The sequence below is a fragment of the Arctopsyche grandis genome, chromosome 6, assembly GCF_051622035.1.
Source record: "Arctopsyche grandis isolate Sample6627 chromosome 6, ASM5162203v2, whole genome shotgun sequence".
NCBI lineage: Eukaryota > Metazoa > Arthropoda > Insecta > Trichoptera > Hydropsychidae > Arctopsyche > Arctopsyche grandis.
In genome coordinates this window covers 30,674,674-30,692,319 of record NC_135360.1, presented here as the reverse complement: position 1 = coordinate 30,692,319, position 17,646 = coordinate 30,674,674, and the positions used below count along the sequence as shown (strand labels likewise).

Genomic DNA, 17,646 nt, shown 5'->3' with positions numbered 1-17,646 from the left:
AATAGTAATGACTATTTTCACAGTGCTATCCAAAGTGCTATATTTGTAAAAAAGGTTCGGCAAACCTTTAACAATGCATTTACAACCTTTGAACAATACGCGGCACCTTCTGGGCCCGGTGTCTAGTAATGACCTAATACAAATTAGGTATATTGCAGAAACTAATATTTTCGTCCATTTATACTGTTTGAGCTATGCATATCTGTATATCCCATGAGATGATGCACCACGTGTTACCAGACTAACTTTTGTTCAGTATATGATGCTTTTTTGACGGCGAAAACTTAATAAAAAGGAAAAAGTGTAGAAACGTGTGGCATCTCTTGGGATATAATGGCTCTCACGTTTTCTTCGCAAACCTGTTACATTTTGTTTGAATTTGAATAATATTTTTTCATTCACTTTTTGAAACTCTGTGAAATGTCACCGTGTATAAGAATGTTAATTTATTAAACAAACATATGTATGTTTTTAACAGCAGCATGGGTTAGTGGTTATCATATAATGCTTCCGAACACAGTGGTTACGGGTTCGATTCCCACTGGTTGCCGCGGGCTAAACCTTGGATATGTGACTCCAGGTCGATCGTTTCCCATCAGAGTTTGTCAATTTATCCGATTTTCATTGAAACGGTTCCTGCAAATTGACATCCCTTCACGAAATTCTCGATTTTTCGCTTATTTGTAAAAATACTGCAAATTTTTCCATATACGTCTCTATGGATGTTGATCGTATTTGCCTTGTATAATGATCACAATACTTATGTGCAAATGTTTGACCATAGATGTCGTGTTTGATGTAAAATATATAATAATTATGTATTTAAGATTGATATTTCATGATCTGTATAATACACTCGTCGTATTGGAGCAATCTGTAAGACGTGTGTGCATGATTTGAATAAAATAAATATATAATGTCAATAAATCTATGTATATCAGAAATTGGTGACCAATTGGGCATGTGAGGCATTTAGTTGTTAAGTCACGGACTTAACAACTAAATGCCTCACTGATATCATCATTGCGCTTATAAAATATTACTTCATCTCGAACAGATCGATTTATCTGCCATTGCGTCAGAAAAACCACATTTTTGAAGCTAAACTGTAGAGTGAATCGCTATGACATGACGTCATGCGTCATGAAAATTTATAACGCTGAAACATTGCATGAAACTTATGTGTACCTCCTCCTTCGCTTTCTCTTTTTTAATTACTCTAAAAAATCTATCCTTCTTCTTACGTGGTATTTAGTTTTACTTATTATACTTGCATTATTACACGAAGTTTAGGAAAAAGTTTCATAGTAATATCGGAAAGACCGAGATTTGCTCGATGAGAAAATGAATTTCATCAGAAAATGAGATGAATTTCATTACCTTGAAAGGTCTCTTTATACTGGCACAGCACAAATCGGCAACTGCTTGTAAACAGCAGTACGAAACATATTCTTTAGTCCCTTCTACGTATGTATGTACATTCATATGTTCTATATACACTATATATTAGTATACTATCCTAACCCTTAGAAAAAATGAATCTCACTACTCTGGAGACGAGAAGAATAAGAGGCGACTTAATCGAAGTATTTAAAATACTAAATAATCATTATAAATGTCATATGTCTAATCTTATTCTTCTTCTTCTTCTTCTTCTAATTCCGAATCCGTATTCGGACATAGGCGACTACCATGGGCAGACATCGTTTATGACACGTGCTAATTCTTCCCTATCATGGGCAAGCCGAAATAACTTTTCGAGACCGAGTCCCATCCATGACCTGATGTTCCGGAGCCAAGAGAGCTTCTTTCTCCCAAGCCACCGTTTGCCTTCTATTTTCCCTTCTATGATTGTTTGTAGAAGGCGATATTTGGGGCCGCGAATAATGTGGCCAAAGTATTCCATCTTACGGCGCTTCACCGTGTCAAGAAGCTCTCTCTTTTTATGAAGAAGCTGGAGGACTGTTTCGTTTCTTATATGCTCCTTCCACGAGATCTTTAGCATCCTCCGGTAACACCACATTTCAAAGGAGTCTATCCTGATCATGGATGCCACTAACAGCGTCCACGTTTCGCATCCGTACAGCAACACTGACCAAAAATAGGAGTGCAGGACTCTTAAGCGCAATTTCATAGACAACCTTCGACAACACAAAACATTTTTCATGCTACGGAAGTCATTTCTTGCTATTTCGATCCTTCTTCTTATCTCCATTTTGGAACTGACGTCCGTATTGATCATTGCTCCTAGGTATTTGTATTGTTCGACCTGTTCAATCATTTGTCCGCGCACATTCAGGTTTAATGGATCCGTCTTTTCTTTACATATGACCATTGATTTTGTCTTGTTGATATTAATAGACAGACCCCATTTTTGACATGAATTATCAATTGCGATCAATAACGATTGCAGGTCTTCGGCACTCTCAGTCAATATTGCCGTATCATCAGCGAAACGGATATTATTTATAATTTCGCCGCCTATTCTAATCTTATTGCATTCAACGAAAACTCACCTCAGAAGTCACTCGCTTAGACTCCAAAAAGAAAAATCTAATAAATTGATCAGAGATTCCTTCTTTTCAAACAGAGTGGTTTCAATTTGGAATAGTCTTAACAATAATATGGTTACCTCTGGTAACGTTAATATTTTTAAGAATAAGCTTGATATTTTTTTAAAAACTAAAGGATTTCTGTAATTCTTCTTTCCCAAAATCGTATTTCTGTTATTTTTTTATATTTACTCTTTGCAAATATGTATAAATTGATAAATTATGTATGATCAAACCCCTTGGGTCTATCGGCTTTGCCGCCTCCCTCAAGTATATTAAATAAATAAATAAATAAAATAAAATAATATTCTGCAGAATATAAACATATCCCCTTGCTACTGTATATACGTCTGAACAATCACTGGCATTATTCAATTACTCACTTCCCGTAATTTTTGAATTGCACTCGAGGTGTTCCGCAAAATTCACTCGAGTGGGTCAAGTGGTCAAATTTGTATGTGAAAACACCGAATAACGGAGCGTCAAACTTCTTAGACCATAATTAATTTAATTTCGAATTTTTCCTCCATTCCGTTCCGCCATTTGAGTCCGGAAATCGTGGGAATGTACATATATCGAGCGTGTGAAGTATGATGTAATTAAATTGAGCTGATTTTTAATTTTTCTTTTCATTTTTCCAGGTGTCCCGGCTCGTCATCCTCCATGAAGAAGCTGAAGATGGCAACGCAATGCCAGACCTCAACAAGCCGGTGCAGGCGGTATCTTACGCCGTCAACAATCTCGTCAAGGTAAGATCATTATTATGTACAGGTGTAATACTTTTGGTTTTGCTCGTTCGTTGTTGCGTCATCGTCGTACGAAATTCCACCCGATACAACATTATCAAGAACCACTCCGCTGGAATGGACCGTAGCATAAAAAAATTAATCTCGTTCTCTTTCTAAGCACGTCAGATTTCGACGAGTATTGTAATTTGGCTGAAACGAGCGAACGTGATCGAAATCAGTCTGGAAGAATTGCTTTCTGTCGAGTTTATCGGAGAACTTTTCATTAAATTGCACGTCCCGTAGTTAGTGGTTAACCGTAAAGTGATAACGTTCTCTGATGAAATGTTTTTTGTATCGTATTTTATGTAGTTGTAAAATAAATTCAGTCGAATTGAAAGAGTCTGGCCAAACTCTATATACATATCAGTAATCAATTTGTGTAAAGATCTTATCCACGCCTTATCTATCTATGTATGATTTCACGCTAAATTCAAATCATACTTAAAATAGAAACGTGAAAATATTTATAAATTTAATTCTAATGTATTCATAAACACTTTACAGTTAGGAAAAAAATATCATTTTTTATATACATATTAAAATATACATATTAAAATAGTTATGTAAATAGCTTGTGCTTCAAAATAGGTGAATTTCTTAAGCCAAAATTGTAATTTTTGAGTTTAAGTTTTACATATTGACTAATTTGGAATAGTTAATAGAACATAAAAATATGATTTGGACCAAAACTGGATATACGCATATTACAATTTATGTAAATACAAATGTAATTGTCTGTAGAAAAAGACCCTCGATCAATATACATATTTTGCCAGTGGTGACGTGTGGATGTGAAACTTGGACATTGAACGCCAAGTTGCTATACAAAGTCCAATGCACTCAAATAAGTATGGAACGTTGTATGCTTGGCATAACGAGGAAAGACGAAACGGAATGCGTGGGTGAGAAGTATGAAAAGGGTTGTGGATATATTAGATAGAGTGAAGAGATTGAAATGGCAATGGGCGGGTCAGAAGAATGGACGCAAGGTGGACTAAAGAAGTGCTAGAATGGTACCCGAAAGAATGCAAAGGGGTAAAAGGAAGACCGCAGGGAAGATAGGTAGACGAAATTATGAAAATGTGTGGAGTGAGATGGATGAGAGTTGCGCAAAACAGAGACGAGGGGAAGCGTGTTGGAGAGGCCTTCATCCAGCAGTGGATGGTGAATGGCTGTAGTTGATGATGATGATGACAATATTTAATTGTATGAGTTGTTATGTACGCAGATCGTTCATTTTACTACAATTATAATATCAGAATATGTTTTCGTATAATTTAACTTATTAATTTCAGTTTTTAAAATAATTATAGTAGACTTAGTAACAGGTACTTTTCTGGTAGACCAGGCTACCAGAAAAAATAGGTTAAAATAATCTCTGCTCTGATAACCTAAGCACACTGAGGTGGAAAATATCACATTCAGGCACGGCAGAAACGATTTCAATAAGAAGTCGCTTAGCTCTTGGAATAGGAGCCGTCCAATAAAGAACTGTGCGGGCAGGAGGCACAACCACCAAATGACGATGTCTACCACGCACATAATTATAGGGACATTAAGTTCCAACTGTTCCAGCAACCTTAGATTAACACAAGAACAAAACGAATAATGATAAATTTCTCCGGAGTTCAAGTGAATTACATACATACATATATCCAAGCATACCCAAAATGATAATATACATATATAATAACATCTCGTAATTTACAATTATCGATTATAGATTGTTGTACTTTCGTTGGCGATTTTTAGACAAACTTTTATAACTGAAGTACGATTTGTAAATGCAATTATATGCAGATAAGATCTTTAATTCTGCCATTCAACTGCAATTCATTAAAAAGTACACCAGGGAAACGCCAAGTATCGCTCGAACGCCAAACTAAACATTGAGCCTTTCTCCTATCAATAACGCCATTGATATTTTTAACTCATTGTATGTATAATAAAAACACCTGGAACAATGCCACATTTGAATACTTCGATCGAAAGCTTTTTTTCCTTCATTTAATTACGCATCGAAAGTTCATTTTGCGGAATGCACTTCGTCGAGTTTTTTTGCCCATACGTACTTACCGTCTTTTTTTCAAAACTCGATCTGGTTTTCGGAATGTTAAAATGTATTAATTCAAGCCTCCATGTGCGTATCATACATTCATGAAGTTGTCTCGCGATCCCGACATTATACTTGTACATTTTTCGCAAGGACCTGAAGGACCGGTCGTAAAATTCGCGACTGGTCCTTCCTCCTCGGACAATCACCCAATATTTATCCCCGCGTGCAATAAAGCCTTCGTCGCTTTATTTTATTTTTTCATTAGCATACTCGAAACTTCCAGAGCTTGCACACACGCTCACGGACTCCATTGTTCCAGGTTTCCTTGTTAACTTCGTCAAAGTCTCGAGTTGGTGCTATTGAAAGTGCACAGATTTCGCGATAAAGACCTGCGTTGCACACTCGTGCAAGGACGCCGATGCATCTTCTATATTTAGAAGCAGACATAGACATTTCTCTGCATTGCACCGAACTGCATTCTTCACTCGTTTCTCCCCTTTTTCTTTCGCTTTCAACGCAATGCGGTCGTAAATTGCAGCGTTCGATTCTATAAATCTAGTTCGAGTTTTAATATTATTTAGACTTGTAATTAACTTATAGTTTTTGCTCGCACACACACACAAACACCTGTACCCATGGAGCTGCGTCTGCTGAACTATTTTTAAAGTTGGGACTAGCCGCTGAAATACTGGTTGGCCGCACGTGTTATATCTCAGTGGCGTGTATATATGGCTCCAGAGATACCTTTCTATATGAAACTAACTCCTTACTCATCGATATGTAGATGTGAAGATCGAGGGACGCCTAAATAGTTACGTCAATCAAAGTATTGTATTGCAAATGGGGTGATTTACGAGCGCTTCGTATGAAAGCTACCCAAGTGATTTAGTACTTTGTGCTGTAATGTTTATTTGTTGCTTAACTTCTCTGTTCGATGTGCTTAATTGATTGTGTAGAATGCTTAAAACTGAATTGAAGTAGGTTAACCCTTTGAATGCTGACGAACGCCGATTGGCGTTTTGCCAACAAGTCCATGGGCCTGAAAAACGCCGATAGGCGTTGTATTTTGAGCATGTACAAAGTAAACAAGAATACTAACCGCTGAGCCTTTCCAGGTAGCACGAAAAAAATGCATTGAAATTGGGTCGTGTAATCCGTGTCATTCATTTGTCAACGTTTATAAAGACTGGTTTACACTGGAATTTCTGAATTTATAACCATAGCAGAATTTCCCGATGGAAATTCCTAACTGCCGAGTATTTTAGATTGTGGCTTGGCATTTAGATTGTGTTACATTTTAACAACAATGAAGAAGATGGAACTAGTTTTGGAAAAATACATTCATTAATAGACATCTTTTGTGTTTATTTTATATTGTTGCAAGATATATGTATTAGAGTCTAAACACACCTTTACAAAACTCGAAATCCTCGGCGGTAGTTATCTAGGGTTTGTTTGGATTAGCTTAAATTTTTATACTTGCTTTCTACTGGATTTCTAAATAATTCTAGTTGGAAATGTTGGCTCACTTTTCAGCGTGGCGGGCTTTTAACAGAAAAGATTTCAGCACTCAAAGGGTTAATATGAAGCAAGTTTGATGATTAAATTTGAATCCAACATGAAAAAAATCGAATAGAGCATTCCATAGTTGACCATTATGGCGTCCCTGCGTTCGCGGAAGTGCTTTCTTGCTGGATTTGTGAAAGAAAAAAACTATTTCAGTATCAGGAAAATCTGCTGGCATGAAGTCGTGCCGCTGGAAAATTATAGTTTACGTTATTTCGACCTAATTTTACATTCTTTGCATTCAATGCTACCCAAAGTGCACTTGAAAATTCCCAACGAACTGAGGAAACTCGATTCGAACACGCGTTGAAAGTGTTATTGTTTTTCTACGCATAAATAAATACACTTCAGCTCCCATGCTCGTACAAAAACCTCTGGGTATACTCCATAGACCCAAAGATGCTTTCACTAATCACTCGAACTCTGTGAGATTTTCACCGTATCTCATCGAAAAAGATGCTGATTTTGCCCTCCTCAATAATGGACTTGAGGTTGTTATCATATCGTGAATTTTAATGCTTGTTTTATTACTTATTTTAATACTGTTTTAATTTACGCAGGTCGGACACGAGACCATCAGTTCATCGGACGATCAAGTTCTCAGACAGGAAATGCCTACAGCATTACGAAGGGTGGAAGAAGCTGCGGGTCTACTTCAAGACGCATCTGCTATGTTGAGAGACGATCCTTATTCCGGTCCTGCGAGGTATGTTTCTATACTTCATTTGAATGTACTTCTTATAATATGAATGTACAAAAATTTTTGATCGATTTTCCACTGTCAGCCGGTACTGAAATATCTACATTGGTGTATGATAATGTACATCAGATTATCTGTAATGCCACAATGATATAAATTTTCCAATAAATGTATACTGATGTATTGATTTTCATTGTAGAAAAAAGCTTATAGAAGGCTCTCGAGGTATTCTCCAAGGAACGTCCGGCCTATTGCTATGCTTCGACGAATCTGAAGTTAGGAAAATTGTTAAGGAATGCAAGAAAGTGTTGGATTACTTGGCCGTAGCTGAAGTCATCGATTCCATGGAAGATTTGGTACAATTCTTACGTGATTTGAGTCCATCTTTGAGTCGCGTTGCCCGTGAAGTCTCGGCTCGTACTTCAGAATTAACCCACCGAGCCCATGCTGACATTCTAACCAGATGTCTAGAACAAGTCAAGTCGCTTGCACCTATTCTCATCTGTTCAATGAAGATCTATACGTATATTTTAAGCGAAGGTTGGTTTATTGTTTGTTTTACTGGCGCATTTAATTTAAATAAGTGGTCAATACTAAAATTTTAACGATGCATTTACAGGTGGTAAAGGTATTGAAGAAGCTTCTGAAAATCGTAACTATCTCTCCAATAGAATGGGAAATGAAATTCATGAAATTATAAGGTAGAGATTGAGCATTGTATTTTTATATTAATTTATATTGTTTTGTGCTTATGATTGTATTATTTATAGGGTACTCCAATTGACAACGTATGACGAGGGATCTAACGATCAAGATAGCTTGACTGTATTGAGAAGTCTGCAAAATCAACTCGGCACCAAACTTAACATGGCTAGTGAATGGTTGAACGTACGAAAATGTTTTCACCTTGTACATTTTTTTAATTTCCTGGTAGTTCACGGTAACGGTTTGTAAATATTTTAGGATCCTGATTCACCACGCGGGTCATCTGGTGAACGCGCTCTCAGAGCCGCCATGACTGCTTCTGAAAGATGTGCTGAAAGATTTTCTCCACCGCATGCTGAACATGTTAGGATCTTGACGCGTGATCTTCGTAAGTCGGTCGATCAGCTGGCCGATCTGCGTGATGCCGGACATGGCTCTTCACCTCAGGTATTTGAATGTTCTTATTTTTTGATATTGAAATTTGGTGGTTTGTATTTCAATTTTGAAATTTTTGTATGTAGGCTATGGAGCTGGCGAGTCAAATTAGAAATAAAATATCTGATTTGATGCATGCCGTCAATGAAGGTATCAAAGATGTCGAGTTGCAAGGCGCTAAAACTCTACAAGGAAGGTCAGTAAAGTTTTCATTATTTATCTACATATATATCTTTTAATATTTAAAATTCGAACTCGAGATTTTAACTGATTCAAACTCAGAATCGATCATTGATCACGTTTTCATGATCTTAAAAAAATGTGTTTGTATCTGTGTCTGTTTATTTTGGGGATTTTTTGAACACCGTAAGTCCTATCAAACTGAAACTTAGTATCGGTTACTGAAATTTTTATTGATATCTCCCAAACTTCAAACCGAATCAGACTTAAATTTTATTACGTGTAATAGAAATTATAAATTGTATACCTTAATATTTATTAAATATTTTTACCTCAACCGGAAGTAATACTTTAACTGTAGATAATCAAGGTTTTTTTATTTTTGATGTATTTTCATTTAACATTTAATTATGTTTTAGGTTGGAAACAGCTCATAAATGGTTGTTGAATCCTAGTGCTGATACTGTCACCCGTGCGGAAGGCCAGAAAGCTATTAATACAATTGTAGCTCAAGGACAAAAGGTAATTAATTACCATTGAATATGTGTGTTGTGCTTAAATTTGTGATCAATCATAATCAGTGTGAACTATTTAGCCGTTAACCATCGCTCGTATTGACTGTTTGATTTTTGAATGGACGGATGCTAATTTTTCAATTTTGATTTCATTATAGATTGCAAACGGTCTTCAAGGTCGCGAAAAGGCTGAGATTTTGCAACTGTGCGGTGAAGTTCAACGTCTGTCTAACAAACTCGGCGATTTGTGCGCTAGAGGTCTCGGTGAATCTCCCGAAGCCAAGGAAATCACCAGGTACATAATCATAATCCATGTTATGTTCTTTAATACATTTTTTATTGTTATTATATTGTTTTATTAATGAATTTACAGGAATTTGTCTGATAAACTTTGCGAACTGAAGAACGCTATTGAACGAGCAGTTGTGAACAGAGTCGTCGAAGATTTCATTGATATTGCTACGCCTCTGAAGCAATTTTCAGAAGCTGTCAATACACCTGAAGGTTTGTTCTTGCATTGGCGATGATTGCTGCAGTATTTTGTTTTGAAATTATTTTAATTTGTATTCATTTACCAGGAGTTCCTGGAAGAGATCAGAGATTCTCGGAGAAAGCCAACAATTTAGCTCACTTCAGCGAACGCGCTAATCAGACTGCCCAAATTGTGGCCGTTGGTGGTTCAGCAGCCAATAAGAGACTCGCTGAAGATTTGATGATCAACGCTTCTCAGGTCAAATTCTACGATTCAATTCCTACGATTTCAAATAACAAAAAGATCAGATCTTTATAAAGTTCCATTCAAATTTCAGATTGAAAAATTGTCACCGCAGCTTATTTCAGCTGGAAGGATTCGCTTAACGTATCCTAGCAGCAAGGTAACTATAATATATTTAATATTATTTTGCAACAGTTTCTCATCAATGAATTTTAAATTATTCTACTAAACACATTCGATTTAGGTTGCAGAAGAGCATTTCAACAATTTGAGGCAGCAATACGCCGATACCGTACTTAAAGTACGTGACTTGTGCGATCAAGCCGTCAATCCTCTAGATTTCATCAAGACAGCTGGTTTGTATTTGTTTTAAAGTGAACTCTAAATGTCATTTAGAATGTGTGCATTAAAAATTTGTTGCATTTTTAGGTGAATTAATGCAAAAACATACTTACTTGTGCGAGGAAGCTATTCGCAATGGAGACGCTCAAAAGATGGTCGATAATACGTCAGCTATTGCTAGGTTTGTATTGAAATTTTCAATTTTATTATTGTTTGTAGTAGCAGAAAGAAAAAAATAGTAAAATTTCATCATTGTATACATAATGTTGTCATCTAGTAGTTTCACCACATTGGATTGAAATTACGACAAATTATTTGGTTAGTTTATAATTCCAAATGTGGTCAGTGAAAAAATGCAAAATTTATCAGTAATTAATTATCAACTTGATCAGTAACTTATTCTAAATGATCAGTAGAATATAATAAACGGTCAGTAAATTATTCATTTTTGTTCAGTAAATAATTATTTTTTTCCATCCATCCATTTCCAATCCATCCAAACGTAATATCTTTCTTTTTTAAGTTTTATTTCATCATTATTTGCACAAAAAAAACTATCTTTGCAGCCAACACTTATTTATTTAAGGGTCAGGTTAGGTTAGGTTAAGTTAGGGTTGGCCCTATTCATTTAAGATTAGGCTGTTAGGGTCGGAATTTATTCATTGAAGATTAGGTTAGGTTAGGTAAACATCAACACACTCGAGAACTGAGACAGTGAGACGAGGACCGAGGTGGATGAAAACGGAGAGGGGGGAGATTATTAAAAGAATGTTACTAAGTGGCAAAATTCATCAGGATTTTTTTACTATGAGCTGTAATGCGATATGGCAATACTGACGATTTTCTGGCTGTCAAAATGAAATGATCATTTTCAAATAATATTACTGATCATCTTATAATAATCATCGACCGTTTCATTTTATTATCCGATCATTTTGGTTTAATAACTGACTATTTAGTTTAATAACGGATCGTTTAGTTTAATAACTGAGTATACAACAACTGATCACAGCGTACTGATCATTTAGAAAACTCACTGATAATTTCAATATACATATTTACTGACAATTTAGTTATTTTTGTTGATCAAAAGCTGAATAAATTACTGATCAATACACGCCGATTGAAATTCTATTTTTCTACTCATTTATTGGCCTTACGATATTTGAATTCACGTCGTTACTTTGCAGATTGAGCAATCGCGTATTGTTGGTGGCTGCTCAAGAGATGGAGAACAGCGAAGATGTTGGTTTCCGCGATGATGTAGCGGCAGCCCATCGTCGCTTGCAAGCAGCCGTTGCTCCAGCTGTCACCAGAGCTAAATCTGTAGCCATAAACCCTCACGATCATTCAGCTTCGAACGCTTGGAAGGACGCTAACAACGAGTTGCTGCAATGCGTTTCCGGAGTTGAACAAGTGTTCCAGGCTCGCGCTGGAGGACGCACTTCGACTTTGCCTCGTCCTCCGCTACCGGACGAAATGGTGCCTCCACCTCCTCGTCCTCCACCACCGACTGGAACCACATATGCTGCACCACCTCGTCCGCCACCACCAGCCGACACAGACGATGAAGAGGAGTCTATCTTCAGACGGCAGCCCAATCCGAGCCAACCTATTATGGTATTTTTTTATTCCATGCCATATATTTCGTGGTTTAAAAGTGCATTATTCTAAATTGATTTGCTTATTTAAGGTTGCTGCTCATAATTTACATCGCGCTGTTCGTCAATGGTCTTCAAAAGACAATGAAATTATCGCCGCCGCTAAGAAAATGGCTATTCTCATGGCTCGACTTTCTGAGCTTGTCAGGAGTGATTCTAAAGGTTTGTTCTACTTTTTTGTTATTATAAAATATCAATACTGTTTATATACATATGTATAGCTTTTAGCAAGTAGATTTTTCAATTAGTTTAACTATTTATTATTGTTGTAAATTCGTTATTCATAAGTATCATTATGGATTCATCAAATAATCAAATCATTTATTTATATATGCTTTATATTCATTGTTTTTTTTTTTCATTTTTGTGTACATTGTATATCGTGTGTAATTTTAAAAATCATTATTGTCTTTGAACATAATGAAAATCCAGTCACGTTCATAAAAATCTTTTCATTTCAAGCATTCATTTTCAATTGGAAATATTATGTATGTAAAAATATTATTATTGATGTAAATTTAAATCTGTCAAGTTTTATGAAATATTTCCTTTTAACCTCGAGTATTTTTTAGGTGTTAATCCGTAAACGTTTTTGGGTAATTTTGTTTATGTTTTTAAGTAAAAATAAAAAATAATATTTTTACTTTCAATTTTATTGACGAAAACACATACAAAATCTTGCCAGTAGAGCGTTTGTGATAATTTCTTGTCAGTAATACGGCAAACCTCAATGCCTCATTCGAGTGCAAAGAGTTAAGAGGGCTGTACACCCGAAACCTTAATTTTGTTACCGTTCCTTTCTTCGATATATATATTGAGTGAATGCGACAATATATATCAATATATATATATTGAGTGAATGCGACAGTTGCGCTTCGACCAGATAAAACGTATTTTAAATTGACAAAATCGAGGTTTCGTATTCTCCTATTTTCTCCTCCAAAACTGGACCAATTTTTAAAAAAATTTCATCATCGGTATGAGAAAGATACTTTCTGTGCATCTATCGGCGTATTTTTTTTAAAATCGACCGTTAAATAAGCACGCTGGACTCGTTTCGTGGGTGTAAAAAAGAGGCGATTTTATAGATGTTTGGCGGCTCCTAGCTGCTATAAAAAATAATTAATCAAAAAAATAAAACGATAGATGCACCCCAATGGTGGATATCTATAGCATATTAAAAAATAATTTCTCTAGTGCCATAATTGAGGAAGGGAGAAGTATAGTACGTTTGTATGGACAAGGCGCTGCTGTCCAGCCCTCTTAATATATGCTAGTAATTTATCATATAAATTTAATTTAAACTGTTAAAATGGCTTACCAGAAAAATGCACTAAATTGCACTGAATAGTGGCCTAAGTTCTAATTTTAAAAGGCGATCAAAAAGAACTTAAGCAATAGAATTCCACAAAAAAAGGTTAGCACCGTCGGATAACATACAAATACCCCCTTACGCATTTTTGTGGAATTCAATTGCGTTAGTTCTCCTTGAGCATCTTCGAAAGTGTGGATATCTCGAGAGTGCAACTATCTCGAGTGCATTTTTCCGGTCGCCGCTAAAATGAGATGTTTTATACAAACTATAATACTTGAAACGTCCATTTCACTGTTTTATTTAAACGAATACTTCAGTGTTTATTATTATTTTTCCACACATATGGTTTAAAAAAATCGACAACAAAACGGTTAAACACTCTGTAAAAACAATGCTTATTTCGGTGTATATTATTATTATATGCTTCTGCTTTATCACAATGCTTACTTACCCTGGATAGTGGTGGTGCTTAATTTAAGCGGTACGTCTGTATTATACATGTATATTACAAACACTTAAATCTGTTTATCACATTTAATTAACATACCTACATATGTAAGTGTCAATAATGAAGATTTGTTTTAAATATTTCATTTATATTTATAGGTAGCAAACGAGAATTGATAGCCACGGCTAAAGCCATCGCCGAGGCGTCCGAAGAAGTGACGAGACTTGCCAAAAAATTAGCATTAGAATGCACCGATAAGAGAATACGTACCGTAAGTCATTTTTAAAACCTCACACAGTGAAGTCATGTTTATTGTGTTGATTGAATGATGTTTAATCTTTGCGTGTTTCAGAATCTTCTACAAGTGTGTGAAAGGATTCCAACCATCGGAACGCAACTTAAGATTTTGTCCACTGTTAAGGCCACCATGTTGGGTGCCCAAGGTAAAATAATAACATACATATATTTCTATATTATAATTGATATATTTATTATAAAATTTGTTCCTTTTGGATGACTTGATTTAATTATGTTTTTATTTCTGCAATTTGCACAGTCGGGATGGCTGAGTATAGAGGTATAAATTAATAATATTTAGATCATTTTTCATCAAACCAATCTTATCAATTGCTCGTATTTCAAAAAATCACCAAATATTTATTTTTCATTTGTTTCCGCCCTTCTTAGTGATAAATTTAAACATTGTGATTTAATTTTAGAATATTAATCTAGTCTTATATTTTATTAATATACCAACAAATTTTGGTGTTCATTTATTCATTGAGTGAATTTAACATTTCAAATAGAGAAAAAACATTGACGATGATTAGTGAAAATCATTGCTTGTTATCAATGCATCGTAGTGTATTGTTTTTTTACAAATATAAATGTTTTTATTAAATGTAAACCAGCAGCGTAGACTAGTGGTTAGCATATATTATATACTTTCGAACATAGTGGTCACGGGTTCGAGTCCCACGGTTGCTGTTGGCCAGATCTTGGTTTGTGACTCTAGCTCGATCGTTTCCTATCAGAGTTTGCCAAATTATTAGGTTTTTCATTGAAACGGTTCTGACAAATCGGCAACCTTACCCATTTTCTCGACAAATCTCGAGTTTTCAGCAATTCAGCGAATTTCCATTTTGAAATTTACAAATTTGACCATAAATGTCTCTGTGGATGTTATTGGTATTAATTTACTTTGTATAATACTAAAAATGTACAATGTTTCTGGCTAGGAAGGTGCTTTTTAGGCCTTCCTAATATATATCAGAATTTACCAATTTATCTGATTTTCATTGAAACTGTTCCAACAAATTGGCAACTTTTATCAATTTATCGCAATTTTCGAGTTTTCAGCATCTCGATTCGTATAAAAATGCTGCAAATTTGTCCATAAATGTGTCGCAAATTTGTAGTTTTTCAGCATCTCCAAATTTGACGATTTATATATAAAAAGAAAATGCTCCGAGAATGTAAGTTTATCAAAAATTTGTTCATAGATGTCTCTATGATGCTTAAAATTGTATATCGATGTTTGTAATTGGCCAAGAAAGTACATTGGGGTTTATTTGTTAGGCCTTCCCGGTATATGCATATATGTATGTAAAAAATAATGTCATTTTATTTTCAATTAACAGGTAGTGAAGAAGACCAAGAGGCGACTGAGATGTTGGTCGGCAACGCACAAAACTTGATGCAAAGTGTAAGTTTATAACATTTAATAGTATTGTATTGTTTAATCTTCAAAGTAATGGTTGATTAATATATGTTTTATCTTTCAATTTTAGGTCAAAGAAACTGTTAAGGCTGCAGAAGGTGCTTCCATTAAGATTCGAACAGATCAAGGAGGATATCAACTCAGATGGGTGAGAAGGTCTCCTTGGTACCAGATGTAATGATTTTATTTTTAGTATTTTGTAATGTATTCAAAAAAGAGCAGCTTACAACGATTTTTATAATCATAAAAAATAAATTTAGCTTAAATATTTGCCTTTGATCCTAGTGTATTGTTTATAATATTATAAATCTTTGACTATTGAAAATGTAGTTACTTGTAACAGTGACAAAGCTTTTGAAAATGTGTTGAAATATATTTTGATATACTGATGAATTGAAATATGTCATAAATAATCGATTGGAATAGATTACAAAATGTATTTATTGTGTTGATTGAATCAAATTTTATTTATTTTTTGGACGATTTTCGTTTCAATCTGTCGTTAAATTTCTTCATATTTATTTTTAAGAAAAAGTAGTCATAAACAAAGGTTTAAAACTTTATTTATTTTTCATGTTTTGTATCATTTTCGATGAATTGTAGTCTTCATTTTTTTTATTAATGATATTAAATTTTTAAACATTTAACATGATTAATTGGCTAAAAATTTTCAAGAATAGTTTTGTGTAACTCCTCCAGTGCTAGCTCGTTGAATATCTGAAGATTCTAGTGCTGTTAGGATTAAATACGTATTTTAATGTCAGGTCGGATGTTCTGATTGACAAAAAACAGAGTGCCAATTTTATAATGAAGCTTAGGTTAATAGAATAAGGATTAAATGATATTATATTTTTCAAATCAACTTATTATAATCTGTCTTTAACCGAATCAGTAGCCACTATAATACTTAAAATATTAATACAGTTACAAAATTCAGAGCTTTTAATATGACAAATTTTTCATAAGATTTATTTTCTATTTTATTTTATTTAACCCTTTGAGCGCTGACGTCTTTTCTGTTGAAACTTTTCTGTCCAACTGGAATTATTTAGAAATCCAATAGAAAGCAGGTATAATTATTATTTTGAATAATAAAAATACCAATAATTTTATTTTACTACCGCCATCTATGTTTTTTTACTACCGCCATCTGTGTATAAAACTAAAGACTACATAGACCTGACCCAGATTTCAAATTTGCAAACTTCAAACGCGTCTTAAACAATATTTTATCTCTATCGTAATGGCGGGGGATCCATTTACTTATATTGATGACCAAAATGAGCAATATGGCAAAGTATGAAAACGATCGGATAAGAGGCAAATTTTTTCCTGAATTGTAATCTTAAGTGAAACGTAAAGGAGGTTTGTAATACAAATTGTAGCTAATCTGAACAAACCCTAGATAACTACCGCCGAGGATTTCGAGTTTTGTAAAGGTGTGTTTAGACTCTCTAATATATCTTGCAACAATATAAAATAAACAAAAGAAGCCTATTAATGAATGTATCTTTCCAAAACTAGTTCCATTTTCTTCATTGTTGCTAAAATGTAATGCTTACAATCTAAATGCCAAGCCACAATCTAAAATACTCAGCAGTTAGAAATTCTGCTATGGTTATAAATTCAGAAATTCTGCTGTAAACCAGTCTTTATAAACGTTGAAAAATGAATGACACGGATTACACAACCCATGTTCAATGCATTTTTTTTCAATGCTACCTTTAAAGGCTTAGCGGATAGTATTCTTGTTTACTTTGTACAAAATACAACGCCTATCCGCGTTTTTGAGGCCTATGGACTTGTTGGCAAAACGCCGATCGGCGTTGGTCAGCATTCAAAGGGTTAAATAAATTACACGATAATTCCACGTATTTGTAATATCTATTTTTGATATATTATACTTGATTTATATAATACATAAAATATTTGCACTTTTGAGTATGGG

The 17,646-nt window shown here is 34.6% G+C and overlaps 1 protein-coding gene across 1 annotated transcript in view; it reads left to right on the top strand.

Annotated features, from left to right (window-relative positions):
- Positions 1-17,646, top strand: part of Vinc (vinculin) — a 47,223-nt gene extending 29,577 nt beyond the window's left edge. The window contains exons 2-21 of the mRNA XM_077432399.1: positions 3,194-3,301; positions 7,523-7,668; positions 7,862-8,202; positions 8,282-8,363; positions 8,433-8,550; positions 8,626-8,814; positions 8,889-8,998; positions 9,402-9,504; positions 9,656-9,792; positions 9,871-10,001; positions 10,076-10,227; positions 10,307-10,372; positions 10,457-10,568; positions 10,642-10,735; positions 11,745-12,174; positions 12,248-12,377; positions 14,137-14,249; positions 14,331-14,421; positions 15,619-15,683; positions 15,769-17,646. Of these exons, the coding sequence (XP_077288525.1) occupies positions 3,194-3,301; positions 7,523-7,668; positions 7,862-8,202; positions 8,282-8,363; positions 8,433-8,550; positions 8,626-8,814; positions 8,889-8,998; positions 9,402-9,504; positions 9,656-9,792; positions 9,871-10,001; positions 10,076-10,227; positions 10,307-10,372; positions 10,457-10,568; positions 10,642-10,735; positions 11,745-12,174; positions 12,248-12,377; positions 14,137-14,249; positions 14,331-14,421; positions 15,619-15,683; positions 15,769-15,876 (2,826 nt within the window). The 3' untranslated portion in view covers positions 15,877-17,646. The remainder of the gene's footprint in view (positions 1-3,193; positions 3,302-7,522; positions 7,669-7,861; positions 8,203-8,281; positions 8,364-8,432; positions 8,551-8,625; positions 8,815-8,888; positions 8,999-9,401; positions 9,505-9,655; positions 9,793-9,870; positions 10,002-10,075; positions 10,228-10,306; positions 10,373-10,456; positions 10,569-10,641; positions 10,736-11,744; positions 12,175-12,247; positions 12,378-14,136; positions 14,250-14,330; positions 14,422-15,618; positions 15,684-15,768) is intronic.